This window comes from Otolemur garnettii, unplaced genomic scaffold (genome assembly GCF_000181295.1).
Source record: "Otolemur garnettii isolate 467f Iridium unplaced genomic scaffold, OtoGar3 scaffold00014, whole genome shotgun sequence".
In the NCBI taxonomy this organism is placed as follows: Eukaryota; Metazoa; Chordata; class Mammalia; order Primates; family Galagidae; genus Otolemur; species Otolemur garnettii.
The window spans coordinates 18281556-18293955 of record NW_003852409.1 but is presented as its reverse complement, the minus strand read 5'-3'; the positions used below and the strand labels follow the sequence as shown (position 1 = coordinate 18293955).

The 12400-nt window shown below is 45.5% G+C and overlaps 1 protein-coding gene across 3 annotated transcripts in view; it reads left to right on the top strand.

Moving 5' to 3' along the window:
* The window catches only part of TNC (tenascin C), a 95738-nt gene that overhangs the window by 23151 nt on the left and 60187 nt on the right, over positions 1-12400 (top strand). For all 3 annotated transcript variants that reach the window (XM_023510497.1, XM_023510499.1, XM_023510498.1), the window contains exons 2-4: positions 5964-6560; positions 9113-10522; positions 11752-12015. In XM_023510497.1, coding sequence (XP_023366265.1) covers positions 6104-6560; positions 9113-10522; positions 11752-12015 — 2131 coding nt within the window. In that variant the 5' untranslated portion in view covers positions 5964-6103. The remainder of the gene's footprint in view (positions 1-5963; positions 6561-9112; positions 10523-11751; positions 12016-12400) is intronic.

The window sequence follows — 12400 nt, the reverse complement described above, 5'->3', positions numbered from 1 at the left end:
TTTTTTTTTTTTTTTTTTTGCAGTTTTTGGCCAGGGCTGGGTTTGAACCCATCACCTCTGGCATATGGGGCCGGCACCCTACTCCTTTAGCCACAGGCACCACCCGGAACAGCTATTCTAAGGGAACACAGAGACAGAGCAGAACGAGGCATTGTACAGGGACAGAGTAGTTTCTGGAGAACTCAACTTTGTTTCGATGAGAGAAGATTCTTATGGGTCTCTAAGGTCTGCAGAGACAGGGAGAAGAAAATCTTCCCTGACCCAAGGGCAGGGTGTGGAAAAGATGCTAACCTAGGACAAGGCAGTTATGTCTTCAGATTTAAGGAAGACATAAAGACCGCTCTCCACTTGTATCTGGATATGTCACCACAGTGCACACACGTGCTTGCTTATGTTTAAGTTGCTTGAAATATGCCCTCTATGGTGGCGCCTATGGCTCAAAGGAGTAGGGTGCTGGTCCCATATACTGGAGGTGCCAGGTTCAAACCTGGTCCCGGCCAAAAACTGAAAAAAAAAAAAAGATGCCATCTTTTCTCCCTCATGGCTTGGCACCTGTGTCTAAGATGCTCACCCATTTTCATTAGACAGGAAAAGTAACAACATCAGACCTTTGTTACAAGATCTCTTTGCCTTCGTTTATTTTCTACTATGGACTTAATAAAATCAAGCAACCTTCAAAACCAGTACTGCTCAATAGAACTTCTTGTGATGATGGAAATGTTCTTTATCTGCACTGGTCTGATCCAGTGGCATGAGCCACGTGTGTCTATTAAGTACTGGAAATGTGAGTAGCACAATTGAAGAATGAGAATTTTAATTGCATCTAACTTAATTAATGTTAATAGCCACATGTGGTATGTTAGACAGAATGGCTGTAGACCAACAAATGAAAAGTTTTTTTACCACTTAGTAACTTCCTACCTCATGAAGAAATGGTAGAATTTTGTCACCAAATTAATTATGTTGGGGGATGTTAACAAAAATGAAGACACCTAGAAGGTCTCACAGAATCCATTTCACAATTCATTTGGCTCTAAAATTTCTTTTGATGAAGACAGAAAGCAAAGTCTGACCCATATGCGCATTTTTCTGCATTAGGTATGCACGCTGAGGGAGGGCACAGAGCTCTGCATTATGTAGTATGTGTGCTGAGTCAGGGCACCGGAGCTCTGCATTAGGTATGCATGCTGAGTCAGGGCACAGAGCAGGAGCTCAGGGTACAGAGCTTAGCTTGGAAGTAGCTTTGTCTCAGGTATGCAACCCCCAAAATCTACATACTGAGGCAATGCAAAGGCCCTGTTTCTTCCTGATGCTCTTTTTTGCAATGATTGGCTTATCAAGTTTTTTAGCCTCACTATTAAAAAAATACACGCACACAGTTAGATATATAAGTAGTACGTATGTGTGTGTGTCTCTTCCAGGGCAGATTTCATATTTGTCTAGGTGCACGGACAAGTATCCACTTCACTGCAGAACGCTCATCCCTGTTTGGAAACAGACATGTATATACCAAAGGAAGGATTAGGGTTGGAAGAAAGAAAATTCTAGAAGAAAAAATATTAATTGAAGTCCGTACTTTCCTCTACAAAAGCTTCCCTTTACTGAGTGCTTGACCCTGCCAAAGCCTGTGCCATCCCTTTCATGCACATCATCTCATGCGCTTTTCACAATCATCCTCTGCAGACACTCTTGCCATGTTAATTGATGGTCGTGGGTAACACCTTGCACAAGGAAGAGGAAGTGGTCAAGCAGTGATTCAAACCCTGCAGAGTCTGTCCGCAAAGCCTATGCTTTTCAACGCCCTTTGATTTTCGTTTTGGTGCTTTTGGAGCCAGCTGCATTCTCAAAGAAGCCCTTCCTACTGAGGACAAATCCAACTTGAAAAATCTTTTCTTCCACTGTGCTGAAATTTGCCTTCTTGTAACCAGTGCTCCCTCCCTGTCCCACCCCTAACACTTGCACGCTCATACACATGGATGTTTGTTCTGTCCTTAAGGGCCACAGGAGACAAGCCAGCTCTTGCTTTGCTGGGATTTACACATGGTAACCCTGTCCTCCTCAACCCTGATTTTCTCATCTACAGGATAGATGTGCATAGGTTGGCAGTTCTTTATCCTATAAGATACTTTCCAGGGCTTTCATGGATGATCATTTCCTACAAAGATAATAATCTGATCGTGCATTTTAACAAGTCTCCGCAGAATAAGTTGCTTATTCGGAAATATAAAAGTTCTATTATCGGAACATGATTCTTCACATCTAACCTAAGTATCTCAATTTGCAATCTCAAGTAATTTTTCCTAGGTCCATCCTCAAAGGAGACATAACCCAGCTATTTGTCTGCTTGAGAAATTTTACATTCTTAAAGGTCATTACTTGTTCCTTATCTTTTCTCTCTCTCGTATAAATATTTCCAGTTTTAGTAAATTTATCTTCATAAAGAAGAATGCCTCCTCCCCCGCCAGTGATTTCTCTAGCTCCTCTTTAATCCAGATCCAAGTTGCTGCTGAGTTTAAGACTAGATTCAACTAAGAGGTCAAGGTTAAGTTTAAGCAAAAGGCAGCTATTGGTGTGGACTTCTGCTGGGTTTGGTTCCCAGAAGTGGGACAAAATAGCAGCTACTATTTAATGAGCGCCTACTATGGGCTTGACATTGTGCTAGATACTTTATGTGCAAGTCTCTAATCCTTCATTTTCTCTGAAATGTTTTTGACACCTGTTTTACAAATGAGGTCATGGCTTAGAGAGCATCAATAGCTTGCCAGGTTACAGGGGTAGTGACTGACCTTTGAACCTAGGTGTGTCTACATCCAAACCCTAAGTGTTTGCCCAACAATATGGTGAGTTTTTCCCAAAGTGCCAGACCATCTACCCACCTCACCCCCATTTCAGACTGTTGTGAGCCAACTGGGACATTCAATCCACAAGAATAATATATCTTGGCCAGGTGCTAGGGCTCTCTGGGAGGCTGAAGTGAGCTGTAATTCTAGCTCTCTGGGATGCTGAAGTGAGCAGATTACTTGAGCTCAGGAGTTTGAGACCAGCCTGAGAAAGAGCAAGACGCCATCTGTACTAAAATTAAAAAAATTATCCAGGCATTGTGGTGGATGCCTCTAGTCCCAGCTACTCAGGAGGTTGAGGAAAGGGGATGTCTTGAGCTCAAGAATTTGAAGTTGCTGTGAGCTATGATGCAACGACACTCTACCCAGGGCACAGAGAGAGACTGTCTCATAAAAAAAAAAAAAATAGCATATCTTCCCCCAAACAATGTAACATTTGACAGTGCCAGTGCACATGTTAAATACACAGTGAAAACTTCTCACTCCCTAACGCTCTGGCCATCGCTACCCTAAATTCATTGCCTTGGTGTCTTAACTAGAAACTCTGGTGGTTTTTATAGATGGGAATTTAAGCCATTTACCAACACACATAAAAGTGTTGGGTAAAAGTCCAAAAACATTTCAAGCTTGACCCATGGGCCTTGAGGGGGTGGGGGCCAGGGAAGGCTAACAGTTGGTTAGGAAGTGGGAGGAAAGAAGGACTTTGCGAAGGTGAAAAGAATTAAAGCAGCCGTTCCAAGAGGGTATGCAATCAATAAATAGTTGTCCGGCAAACAAATAGAATGGCCAAATGGGATTGAGAAAAAAAGAATATACCAAGCTCTCCGCCCCATAGTAGTCTTTATTCAGTGAGCTTACTTAAATCCCAGCCCCACAAACTGTGATTTAGGAAACACATTTGAATGAGAAAGCATACTCAGAAGATTTTGGTTTGTTTTTTGTTGTTTATCTTAGTTTATTTATTTATTTATTTATTTTATTAACCAGTAAATAGGTGCCCTAAGTAAATATTGCAGAAATAGTTGGTAAAATATCGATGCAAGTATAATGGGGATGTGGTGAGGGTGAGTAAGGGCTGTTCTTGGTTAAATGATAGGCATTTAATAGGCATATCATTTAATCAAGACATGTCATCTGCTGCATTCGTAGTCTCAGACCCTTGACCAGTTCTACAAAAGCTTCTCGGTTCAGTTCTCCCTATCAGAATCTATTTTGCAAAGGGTTTCTGTCATCAGGACAGGAGAGATCTATTGGGATTATGTTGATACAGTCTATCATTAGGATAAAATATTTCTGGGGGAAAAAAGTTAGAAATCTCTTTATAGGCTACGTAATCCAAATACCACCATAAATAGCTAACTCAGAATGTGCAAGTGTAAGAATAGCGCAGGCATTGGGAAATGTCAGTTTGTGAAATGGCTTATTAAAAACCAAAGAGCTCTTCAATTATTTTTAATTACATTCAGGTGCATTTCCCAAAGAGGATCATGAATAATTTTATATCATTTATAGACCGTTCTCCCGTGCCTCCAAAACATTATTTTCATCAGTATCGTAACCACCCACATTTTAGCCACGTCTTCCTGTCTTTACTCCATTTCTCAACTACCTGGGATACCTGATTACCCATGCAGGTAAATAGCCATGAGACAAATGGATAAGGCAACTTCATAAAGTGAGAACGGCTTTATGAGTTCTCCAGAATTCCAATTGTGTTCCCATCTAATCCTTCTCACTATTTAAGACTCAGCTTAAATTCCCTCCTTTCTGATAAACCATGTCATATCATTCTCCTGATGATTCTTTTCATCTTCTTTCAAGTTCCCTGAGCAGTTATAATCTGCACTACAAAATAGATCCTATATTCTATTTCTCACTCCCTTCCCTAAACATTGAATGAATGATTTTGTTTTCTTCTCAATTCTATTGTTAAGTCTTCTGATGGTATGTACTTGGTCTCCTATTTATTTCTACCACTCACAGAACTCTGATTATTGTGGCAAACTCAGTAAGAATTCCATAAATACTTGATGGGAGAAAACATCAGAGGCTGATGGTAGATATCCTTTCTGAGCCACTCTAGTCACGAACCTTAGATTAGATAACTGGTTTAGAAACGCTCTTGTAGGCTCTTTGATGGAATGGATTTTTGAAGATTTTGGAAATGAAAAAGGAGAAAGGAAACAGGTTCAGAGGGTGGAATGCTGTCCTGATAGCCAAGTAGTAAGAAGCTCAGCTGGGATTAAGCTCAGTTTGCCCTCTGGAGTCCTTTATTTTAACCCCCACCTCTCAAAACAGAAAAAAATCAGTAGATGGCCCAATTTTGAGGATCAACAATAAGAGGCATATGTGGCTCAGTGCCTGTAGCTCAGAAGTTGGGGCTCCAGCCACATATAGCAGAGCTGGCGGGTTCCAACCCAGCCCTGGGCCTGCCAAACAACAGTAACAACTAGAACTGAAAAATAGCCGAGTGTTGTGGCAGGCACCTGTAGTCCCAGCTACTTGGGAGGCTGAGGCAAGAAAATCACATAAGCCCAAGAATTTGAGGTTGCTGTGAGCTGCGACGCCACAGCACTCTACCGAGGGCAACATAGTGAAACTCTGTCTCAAAAAGAAAAAGAAAAAAAGAGGCCTGTGTTACCATGGCCTTCATAACACTGTGATAGTTGACTCAGTGGACTTAGCTAGTAAATATTGAAGGAACTGATTTATACACAAGTGATTTCTATGTCATTCATTTAACCTTGCCATTAGCCATTATGATCTTCATTGTACGGAAAATGAAATAAGGCAAAGAAAAGTTACCTAAATTTCCCAAGGGCCCAGGGCTAGGTTTGAGATACAAGCCCATGTCTGTCTTATTCTAATGTCCTGTCCTGTCCTCTATACCCTATTATCTCCCTAAATTTGCTGAAGTTGAACAGTGTGCAAAGTCATTAAGATTACAAAATTCTTTTTAAAGATATTTTATATCAATACAACAGCGATGACACAAATGATAAAAGATTGTCAGGGGAGCTTCAAACACAAGGATACAAAATCAAAACTCACTTGGAATTGTAGCTGTTCAGTAGATTGGATTAGCAGTAGATACTGATACCATTTTCCTATGTTTCCTTGCAGAAGATTAATTCTTTCAAGAAGAGCAGGAACAACCGATTTGGATTCTATTCCGTGCTCGTGCTCTCAAATCATTTCTGCTGAGAGTGAGACACCCTAGGACCCTAGAACCCCAGAAACACCCAACCAAAGCTACCTCCACCATGGGGGTCATGACTCGGCAGTTGGCGGCCATCTTTCTAGCTTTGCTGGCCCTCTCTACCGAAGGTGGGGTCCTCAAGAAAGTCATCCGGCACAAGCGACAGAGTGGGGTGAATGTCACCCTGCCAGAGGAGAGCCAGCCAGTGGTGTTTAACCATGTCTACAACATCAAGCTGCCTGTGGGATCCCAGTGTTCGGTGGATCTGGAATCAGCCAGTGGGGAGAAAGACCTAGCCCCACCATCAGAGCCCAGTGAAAGCTTCCAGGAGCACACATTGGATGGGGAGAACCAGATTGTCTTCACTCACCGCATCAACATCCCCCGCCGGGCCTGTGGCTGTGCAGCCGCTCCAGATGTCAAGGAGCTCTTGAGTAGACTGGAGGAACTGGAGACTCTGGTGTCGTCCTTGCGGGAGCAATGCACCACAGGGGCAGGCTGCTGCCTCCAGCCTGCAGAAGGTACACACTGGAGGCTGGCCCGGGCCCCTCCCTGTACAGATGGGAGAGGTGATGAGCATGGCAGGATCCATCTGTTGTTTCCAGATTGAGTTCCCTGCCTCTTAGGAGCACTAGCCTCATGAAACGTTTCTTAACAGAGAGATTGCATGGTCAAATAATTGTGGAGAATGGAGCCACCTCTTTCCTGCTTGGAGGACTTATAGAGATAAATGTTTCTCAGAGGAATTTTCAGGTCTCTGAAAAGTCCTGCTTTGAAAAACCCTGTATCCCTTTAATCCTAAGTTTCTAAATTTCATTTGGCCATGAAATCTGTCCATTATCCACCCCCAAACCTATGAATATACCAGGATATTTCTGCCCCAAAGAGAACTCCCTGGTAGGGGTCAATATAGCCCCATCCCCTCATGGGGTTCAAGGTGCAAATAGGGAAACTGAGGCCCAGAAGGACGATGGGGTTCCTCAAGGTCCTGAAATGAGCGGCTGAGTTTCTCACAGCCCAGTGCTGCCTGTGGTTGTGCAGAGGCTGTGAGAATGGGAAAATGTTCCAGTTTAATAGCAATAAAGACGATCATGTTCCTGCATTAAGGCCCCTCTAGGTACTCAGCAGTGTGATTATTACCTCTGGTAATTCTCCAAACAACACTGCCAGAGAAGGTTTAGCTCTCCTGCACATCTGAGAACTGAGACTCAAAGAAGCCACCAATTGGCACAGATGGCACAGGAGTAGTGACAGGTAGGGGCTCTGGATGTGCCCATGAATCTCCAGAGCTTGGCTCTCCCACAGGTGCTCTGTCTCCACAGGTACCCCATCTTAAGGAATTTTGCTGCTTTGGAATTATGCCATTCTCTAAAGTTGGTACAGCTACGGGAGTTTCAACAACTCCAAATCAGAGATGAAAATCTGTTTCTGGCAATTGGAAAAGAAATTACCAAAAAGTCTTTGGACAACCATTTGAAAAGTAGCCCTAACCACCCTTAATAAATGAGTCTTATGGTTCTTTAGGACACACTTTGGCATTCTAAGACAATATTTTTAAAAAACGTTTTCTTCTATGAATGATTTAGTTTGCTTTCCCCTTCTGTCATCTTCCCTGCAAAATCCAGATGAGGGTACAAAGGAGGACCAACGTGTTAAGTAGCAAGGTAAAATAATTGTTTAGAACAGTGCTGTCCAGTGAAAATATAACGTAAGCCAGATGTGTAATCCTTAATTTTCCAGTAGTCGTATTAAAGAAAGGAAAAAGAAATAGACAAAAACAATTGTAATTATCTATTTTACTTAATCAGATATAGCCAAAATATCAGTTTTTCCACCTGGAGTCAATGCAAAAAATGATTAGTGGATACTTTACATTCTATACGTTTATACCGAGTCTTTGAGAGCCAGTGTGTATTTTATGATACTAACAGCACATGTCCATTCAGACTAGCCACAACTCAATTCTTGACAGCCACATGTGGCCACTGGTCATTATAACAAACAGCACCGATTTAGATTCTCACTTTTCAAACCAACTTTTTCTTTTTTTAATTTCCTTCCTTTCTGCTATCAGGAAGGAAATAAAATACATCGATGCAACTGTGTCTAGGTGCAGAGAACACAGAAGTAACTTTAGTTTCATTCAGTTTCCATGGAGATCAGACTGGCAACTCTTACAAGTCTAGCTGAGGCAAAAGTTAGGCCTCAAAGCACTGGGGTGATGTCAGTTCTGACCTCACATTTCCCAGCTCAACCACCACCACAAAGCAATCAAGATAAGGAGGGGAAAAAGACAGAGACACAAGGATTTTCTGGGGACAAAACCAAACTGAAAAGTGTCCTGATAAAATTAGAAACCCAGTCCTTAGCTCCCTTATTTCAGTTATAGAAAATTAGAATGTTTTGGTCACGTAAACCCACTTACCAACTTGAATCAACCCAAAAGGAAAAAAAAAAAAAACTTTGGAAGAGAAAACAAAGAAAATATCGCTGAACATAAATGAGAGCTAGCTCTTAATGTCCTCATTTAATCCCTACCGAACCCCAGGAAGGTTCTATCAATACAGAAAGAAAGGAATCATCAGGAAACTGAGCACTAGAGAGGTTTAAATCCCTCCCCAAACGTGGCACAGCTATTGGTCTTAAAAAGTCAGAATTATAAAAAGTCGGTTCAATAACTATTTCTTAGGCATCTCTTACGTGCCTGACCTTGACTCAGCACTCGCTACTGGAGAAGTAGCAACATAGCCCAGTAATGCGTTTCCACAAGGCAGTGACTCATAATCACTGGAGTCATGGGACTTCTTGAAATGTAGTAAAAACTATGAATCCTCTCCCCAAGGGTGGAAATTCTCTCTCTCTCTCTCTTTCCATACCAGTATATATTATATTCAGGGGAACACTGAGTAAGACTGCCTATGTGATGCAGGTGGTGTGAGTCCCATCTGATTTGGTTTTCCAGTCAGAGAGAGCCTGAGGATGCAGCCACCCTCTGGCTGATTTGAATCTGGGCACCTCCCGGGAAACTTGACTGCTTGTGCCCAGCTGAAAGCTTCTGTTCTCTTTGTCACAGGCCGCCTCGACACCAGGCCCTTCTGCAGTGGCCGGGGCAACTTCAGCACAGAAGGATGTGGCTGTGTCTGCGAACCTGGCTGGAAAGGCCCCAACTGCTCTGAGCCCGAATGCCCAGGAAACTGTCACCTTCGAGGACAGTGCGTGGATGGACAGTGTGTCTGCGACGAGGGCTTCACGGGGGAGGACTGCAGCCAGCTGGCCTGTCCGGGCGACTGCAATGACCAGGGCAAGTGCGTGAACGGGGTCTGCGTCTGTTTCGAGGGGTACACGGGCGCCGACTGCAGCCGGGAGGTCTGCCCAGTGCCCTGCAGCGAGGAGCATGGCACGTGCGTGGACGGCCGGTGCGTGTGCCAGGAGGGATTTGCGGGCGAAGACTGCAAAGAGCCCCTGTGCCTCAACAACTGCTACGGCCGCGGGCGGTGCGTGGAGAACGAGTGCGTGTGCGACGAGGGCTTCACCGGGGAGGACTGCAGCGAGCTCATCTGCCCCAACGACTGCTTCGACCGCGGCCGCTGTGTCAACGGCACCTGCTATTGTGAGGAGGGCTTCACCGGGGACGACTGCGGCCAGCTGGCCTGCCCGCACGCCTGCTTCGGCCGGGGCCGCTGCGAGGAGGGGCAGTGCGTGTGCGACGAGGGCTTTGCTGGTCTGGACTGTAGCGAGAAGAGGTGCCCTGCCGACTGTCACCACCGTGGCCGCTGCGTGGACGGCCAGTGTGAGTGTGACGACGGCTTCACAGGAGCGGACTGTGGGGAACTCAAGTGTCCCAATGGCTGCAGTGGCCACGGCCGCTGTGTCAACGGGCAGTGCGTGTGTGATGACGGCTACACCGGGGAGGACTGCAGCCAGCTGCGGTGCCCCAACTATTGCTTCAACCGGGGCCGCTGCGTCCAGGGCAAGTGCGTATGCGAACACGGCTTCAAGGGCTACGACTGCAGTGACATGAGCTGCCCTAATGACTGTCACCAGCACGGCCGCTGTGTGAACGGCATGTGCGTCTGCGATGACGGCTACATGGGGGAAGATTGCCGCGATCGCCGGTGTCCCAGGGACTGCAGCAGCCGGGGCCGCTGCGTGGACGGGGAGTGTGTGTGCGAGGACGGCTTTGCCGGCCCTGACTGCACAGAACTGTCCTGTCCAAATGACTGCCACGGTCGGGGCCGCTGCGTGAATGGGCAGTGCGTATGCAATGAAGGCTTCATGGGCAAAGACTGCAAGGAGCAAAGGTGCCCCAGCGACTGTCACGGCCAGGGCCGCTGCGAGGACGGCCACTGCATCTGCCACGAGGGCTTCACAGGCCTGGACTGCGCGCAGCGCTCCTGCCCCAATGACTGCAGCAACTTGGGGCAGTGTGTCTCCGGCCGCTGCATCTGCAGCGAGGGCCACACTGGGGAGGACTGCTCAGAAGGTGAGTGCCGGTGTGCAGACCTGCGTGGTCACAGCCGTGGTTGGCTGGACACCTCGGGTGTGCTACAGAACTGTGGTGTAGCATCTACAAGCACACACACACATGCTGACTCTGAGGGGGCTCTAGTCACTCAGTGCCTACAGAGCCACCTGTTTGAGGGACACACCGTTAATACACCAGAGAACCTATACTTGAGTGTGAGGGACCACTACTCGTGATCCAGTGCCCACGATGAGGTAGATGGAGGGAGAACCTCCCTTTTGCTAACCATTAGCCTCCTTTTCTGCTCTTCACTGACACCGAATAACAGTAAACAGAATCTCTCTTTTTGGATGAAAGTAAAAATTCAGCTAAAATGAATCTATGGTGAGATTACATAAAAGCACCTGTTTTAAATGCACTGACTCAGCTAAAGACTAAATGCTTAAGGTCCACAAGGTAGGCCTGTCTCTTAATTGTCTTTCATTAGGTTTTTTTTTATTGTAAAGACTGTAAGCTTCCTTAAAGAAGCACTGTTTCCAGCAGTTAGCAGAGGGCCTGGTTTAGAGTAACTGCTCAGGAAAGCACGGGTTAAAATGCAAACACAGCAAAGGATAATGAAACTCAGGGATAATGAGTCTCCTTTCTATTTCTCATCTGCCCATGTCATATAATGGAGAATTTCTGCCTTGGATTAAAGCTGCAGGTAGCTGGGAATAAATAAACCACTCTGTGTTTAAACATGGGCAAGGCAGGAGAGCCAGGGTTGGAAAGAGTACCAGGCTAGCAGGAAGGAGATGTCAGTTCTAAACTCAACAAAGTAAGCAAAGCTAGGCAAGTCCCTCAGCCTCCCTCACATCTAGAAACCGAAAGAACTAGACCCCATGAGCCCTTCCAGTGCTAAGGGCGTGTAATTCAAAGTTCAGAGCTAGGAGTCAAGTTCACAGTGCACTTTTTCATGTCAATGGCCTGAATCTGAACAAAGACCCAGGGAATGGAGAGGTAGGAAGAGCCAGAACACCCAAGGTCACTTTGCTGACCTGGGACATCAACCTGGAGGTACTGAGCTAACAGACAGATCCCACAAGGACTACACAAATTGCAGCATGGGGTCATTGGTGCGTTCTACCAGTTAGAGACAACAGACGCTGGGTTTCGAGGAGAGAACTTGAGACCTCTGTTGCTCACAGGGCAAGAGATGGGTCAAGGGAAACAAACTGACCCCAGGTGTCCTTTCTGATTCTTGGCAGTGTCACCTCCCAAAGACCTCATTGTGACAGAAGTGACTGAAGAGACCGTCAACTTGGCCTGGGACAATGAGATGCGGGTCACAGAGTACCAGATCATATACACGCCCACCCATGCCAATGGCCTGGAAATGCAGTTCCGTGTGCCCGGGGACCAGACGTCCACCACCATCCGGGAGCTGGAGCCTGGTGTGGAGTACTTTATCCGTGTGTTTGCCATCCTGGAGAACAAGAGGAGCATTCCCGTCAGCGCCAGGGTGGCCACGTGTGAGTGAGCCGAGTTCTTCTGGCAGCCTTGCCTGCCCACTGCATAACCTGCCCTTACCTTAGCTCTTCCAGCCTTACAGCTGTTCTTTATAGTTACACCAATTAAGAACCTGGAACTCAGTTAAGTCCATTAAGTAGTTTCTTAGAAAAATTCCTCGTTTTCTATAAATTGTCCCCCACACACTGTCATCTATAACCTTCCTGCCAGAGAAGCATTACAGATAACACTTAACAAGTGTTTACTAGGCACCAGACTTTGTCCTAAGCACTCTCCATAGACTACTAACTCATTTAACCCTATGGGACAGGAGCTATTAATAAGCCCATTTTACAGATGAGGAAACTAAGACTCTGAATGTTTAATCATCATATTCCAAACCATACA